This window comes from Sycon ciliatum, chromosome 13 (assembly GCF_964019385.1).
Source record: "Sycon ciliatum chromosome 13, ocSycCili1.1, whole genome shotgun sequence".
Taxonomy (NCBI): Eukaryota; Metazoa; Porifera; class Calcarea; order Leucosolenida; family Sycettidae; genus Sycon; species Sycon ciliatum.
In genome coordinates, this window is record NC_088655.1 from 15,916,448 (window position 1) to 15,921,447 (window position 5,000).

A 5,000-nucleotide genomic window follows, 5' to 3' on the forward strand; every position below is an offset into this window, starting at 1 on the left:
CCGCCCTCGCCCGGTATCCTACGCTCGCCCCGCATTTCGCGCAGCTCTCATTCGGCAACACAACGAGTGGACACACCGGCACCACCAGGGCCCGGCGGACACTCAACGCCCACGCTGGTACGCAGCCAGCTTTCCGTCGACTCGCCAAACTCGATGAGAAGTCCGTCGCTCAGCGATCTACACGAGCAGTCGCTACGCAGCAACGAGAGCATGCACACGCAGAAGAAGCTACTGGAGATGGACGTACGCAAGCCGAGCCCGCACCCGTCTCGCCGCTCGCCATTGGTGGATTCCACCGTGCCAGTCAGCGCTCAAGGAAAAAACACCATATCACCTCAGATGAACGCCCCCAACCGGGGCCTGTCACCGGGCAGCTTGCCACACATGTCTGATCACCTATCCTGAGCAAAATGCACAGGAGAGAAAACACAGCCAGTTCTTCACATACCAGCAGCACGTTGCCACTCAACACACACACACACACACACACACACACACACACACACACACACACACACACACACACACACACACACATTGATCGCAGGCCACCACCATACGCATGACCGGTGTATATAAGAGCTGTTGTAATGAAAGTATCCTATAATATTATGACATCGCTTTAAAATACAGTGATACAAGTGTTGCGAAAAGGAGTGTTGACCACTGGAAAGTAACAAGGCTTCAGTTTGAGAGTTAGTGTGTAGAACTTGTTCACTAGTTACTGATTTATAGCACTAACTTGTTCTGTTTTCACAATACACTCATTGTTGGTCCCGGTGATATCCTCCGGTACCAATGCATACGACACTGAGCTCCATGTTACACTCCTGGTCAGAGAAATCCAGCCTCATGAATATAATATCGCCGAGGGCTTATGACCTAGCACCACACACACACACACACTACACGCACGCACACACACACACACACACACACACACACACACACACACACACACACACAGCACTCTGCTCACTTGAGCCCAGCGCTACCTAAGTCCTTATTGATGAGGTTGGATTTCTCTGGCCAGAACTCTACATTGATAACTGCACTCATAGATCCGATATTATAACTGCTTTACTAGTATCCCCTATAATTATGTGCTTTGATCCACAGCGTGGCCAGGTGCCCTGCATTCCATGCTTTTGGTGCTTTCCCTTGAAACGTGCTGGCGATGACAGCCGTGTGTTGCTGTGCCGTGTGTCTTTGCTGGGTGTGGCAATTGGGTTTGGATTACTCAATGTGCAGAGTATTTAATTAACGGCCAAGAGTGATCATCTCCACTATCAGTATTAGTACTTGTCCTGAGAGAATTTCAAGTTGAAGTCATTGTAGAGTGTCTGATATCAAAGGGCACAGCCAATACATACCATCTTAGCAAAGGCCATGCGAATTTTCAAAAGTCACCCCTCCACCCTATTGCTGCAACACACACAACAACTTCCATTGGATCATCAAGAAACACTTCTCTGCATCATGCCGCTTTGGTTCATGAACTGGAGAAGACCAGACGCGATTTCCAATAAATAAAGTATACAGCAACAACAACACCCCCCCCCCCCCCCCCCCCCAATTTTTCCTCCCTCTTTCTCCTTTCTTACACTATTATCTCTTATTGGCCACTCGCTATCGTGAGAATAAAGATTTGAAACAACAACAACAACAACTACAACAACAACAACGCATTCTTACTGAGCAGATCAGCACAAGCACAGAATGTGCAGTATGTGCAGTATACTCTTGATAGAAATTAGAAACTAAGATTCTAAAACATCAGTCAAGCATTACACACACGCATGTGCACACACAACCAGTGACATGCACACACGCACGCACGCACGCACCCACACAGACAGACAGACATGTGCAACTAGGCGCCAGTAATCTACTTCAATGTGGATGAGAGAATGAAATACAGAAGTAAGGGATTGGTTAAAGAGTGCCCCTGCCTGCACTCCGGGCCAGCTGGGAATGGGTTTCTCAAGTAGCTGCCGCCAATGATGCCAGAGCTGTAATGAGCAGTACGAGATCTGCTGTGATCACTGGCAATGCACAACATCATGAACAGCAGGAATTAGCATCATCATACAGAGTGTGACGCCATTGCATTACATCACTGCCAGTGCCACATATAACAATGATGTCATCACCAACAATGCAAGACACCGCGACATCATAGGTCACAGCGACTGACACACAGTCCAGGGAAAGGTATTGCAGAGGTGGTGAAGTTGAGCACCAGCGTGAATACGCGCAGAGGCGAAACAATTCGCCTGGTGCTGGCTGTGTGCAGACGGCCCAGCACGCTCTGTAAACGATACGTCTGACTTGGCATTCAGTACCATGTCCCAAGTCCACAAACAGGAGAACACCGCCTTCACCACTACCTTGTAATAGGACTTTGGTACACTCCAGCTTCACTCTCGTCTAGTTCTCATCTGCAGCAGTAGGTGATGATGTACCTGGACAACCGGAAAACAAAACAGAAATACATGTGTGTGTGTACGTCACCAGCAAAATACACAAGCCAGGATAGCAAGGTGAAAAGCACGTGCCAGAATCCCGCACACAAAATACTCCCGTTCCAATGGACAAATGTTGCACACAGACTGCTGGTACTGTATAAGCAGAAATATTCGTCTGGAATTTAATTTCGCCTTTTTCGTCCAAGGATCTTTTGGACTAAATTAAATGTAGGACGAATATCGATTTGTCCAGCTTTTCTATACACTCTTATGATCCCTGGACGAAATTTTCAACCGGACGAACTCCTTTTCTTTGGAGTTGGACGAAATTATTGACCGACGAAATTTTCTGCCTCTACAGTATGTACTGTACGCTAATAGACTATGTAACCGTTTGACTGCTGCTGGCAGGTGCACCAGGGCTCTATGGACCAGCAAAACGGGTCATTTTTTTAATTGAAAACACACCACACGTTCAGCCGCCTTTCGACTCTCCTTGCTCGTATCGAGCTCAATTGTTTGGAACATGCCCGCGAGTCTACTGCTCGATTGGAACTGAAGTTGCCATGGCACCAAAAGCGAAGAAAAAAAGAAAATCAAGTGCTGCGCAATGCGCAAAAAAAGTCTTTGTGCGTGTTGGATTTGCGTATCCGTTGAGCGCCATAACTCCATGATCGTTGAATTTATCTCTTCGGCGAGTATTGCTGCGAGCTTTCTCTGCGACTTACATATTTCGCGTGTGAGAATCGGGTAGGAGTTGACGGAGTTACGATCATTCAAACATACTGTTACTTCTCATCAATACACAATGAACAGTCATCCACTAATGGTACGGGCTCAGAGCCTGCGTGTCATCTAGGACCCCCTAATAGTACGGGTTCGGCAGTCAAGTGGACAAAAAATCAAAAAAACCAGGCAATCATCCCGTCCAACTTACCAGCTGCCTCCTCAACAACAGCAGGAGTTTCATCTGCCACAGGTGCAGGAACATCGGTGGTGTCAGTGGCGGCGGCGGCAGCAGCAGCAGCAGCCTGCTCCTCGCGAGGTCCAACCTTGTGACCAGTGAACTTGTTGTACTCGTGTTTGGGTAGCGTGTGTAGCCATTTCATCATGCTGAACAGGGACAGAGAGAGAGAGAGAGAGAGAGAGAGAGAGAGAGAGAGAGAGAGAGAGTGTGTGTGTGTGTGTGTGTGTGTGTGTGTGTGTGTGTGTGTGTGTGTGTGTGTGTATGTTGATGCAAGAATACTTGATGGACATGTGAACACACAGAACATACTAACGCACAGAGCTACATCACGGGCCATACCTTGCACCACATAGAATCGTTACCCGAGGATTGCTTTCGTATCAAACTGGAACCGAATTGCAGCTTAAAACGTATAGCTAAAACTACTGTGGTGGACATTGACATCCGTTGAGAAGCCAAACGGACGGCCACAGGGCACTGGCCTTGCAGCCGAGAGCATTACAGGTGCATTTTTTTAGTGTGTGCGTGAACTGCAGTGTGCTTGTACGCGCTAAGGTAGTAAGAGTGCCGGCCCCGGCCATTCCACTGGACTTCAATGTCCACGACAGTGCATGTACTTGTAGGCATAGTTATCGTAACTTATGTGACGTACCCATTGGTTTTCTGTTCCTCTTCCACGATGGTGGAAATGATGTGCTCGCGTTTGAACTCCTGGATTTCAGTCTGCGCGCACACAACAACACATAGAGGAATGAAATGCAAAGAACAACATACAGTCAACTCCACCTATTAAAAAAAACTCGCATATAGCGAATTCTCCTGCACGATGGGGTTCGTTATATCAGGGGTTGACTAGCATACGCACGCAACACATGTACGCGCACGCACGCGCGGGCACACACACACATCAACATACATACACACATGTACATGGAAAAGACGTGACTGCATTGCCCAAGAGAAGCAGCGCGGACGTTCAGTACGCAGCTGAGGAGAACATCTAACATACACACACACACACACACACGCACGCACGCACGCACGCACACACACACACACACACATGGGTGCATCTGCATGTGTATGTTTGGGGTGGGGGTGGGGGGACAAGAGGACGCACACCTCACGCAAACCTAACACCAGCACTATGAGAACGAAAGTGGCGCCGCGCCGCAAAGCACATAGAAAAGAAACAAGTCACCCGCTACATTCAGATTGTCCAACAATGCAGTGCAGACAACAATGGGCGCGTTTGATTACACACAAATCGGTCAATTCTAGAATTAGTTATTGTTGATGCACAGTTCGATTACACAAATTCCGTCGTTAGAATTGATTTTATCCAATTCCGTCAATTCTGAAGAGAGGGCGGAATTTCTCTAACTCTGGCGCCAGAATTGCACACTCGATGTGTTACCGGTCTGGTCATGCATGACTCAAAGTCAAGGAAGAGCCTCCCTGAGCTGGCCGGTGTGGCACGAAAGCAGGGTTACAACTGCATGTAGTTGCAACTTTTGTCTTCCCGAAAAGCTAATTGCCGCTGTTGAGTTTCCACTGGGAGCTGA

General features: G+C 48.2%; 2 protein-coding genes across 2 annotated transcripts in view; one reads left to right on the top strand and one right to left on the bottom strand.

Moving 5' to 3' along the window:
* The window catches only part of LOC135829650 (ankyrin-1-like), an 11,990-nt gene extending 10,809 nt beyond the window's left edge, over positions 1-1,181 (top strand). The window contains exon 9 of the mRNA XM_065342043.1: positions 1-1,181. This exon is cut by the window's left edge and continues 459 nt beyond it. Coding sequence (XP_065198115.1) covers positions 1-405 — 405 coding nt within the window. The 3' untranslated portion in view covers positions 406-1,181.
* A 449-nt stretch (positions 1,182-1,630) lies between these two features.
* LOC135829651 (pseudouridylate synthase 1 homolog) overlaps positions 1,631-5,000 on the bottom strand; it is a 26,267-nt gene continuing 22,897 nt past the window's right edge. The window contains exons 15-17 of the mRNA XM_065342044.1: positions 4,088-4,158; positions 3,406-3,581; positions 1,631-2,465 (exon numbers count right to left, since the gene is read on the bottom strand). Coding sequence (XP_065198116.1) covers positions 2,431-2,465; positions 3,406-3,581; positions 4,088-4,158 — 282 coding nt within the window. The 3' untranslated portion in view covers positions 1,631-2,430. The remainder of the gene's footprint in view (positions 2,466-3,405; positions 3,582-4,087; positions 4,159-5,000) is intronic.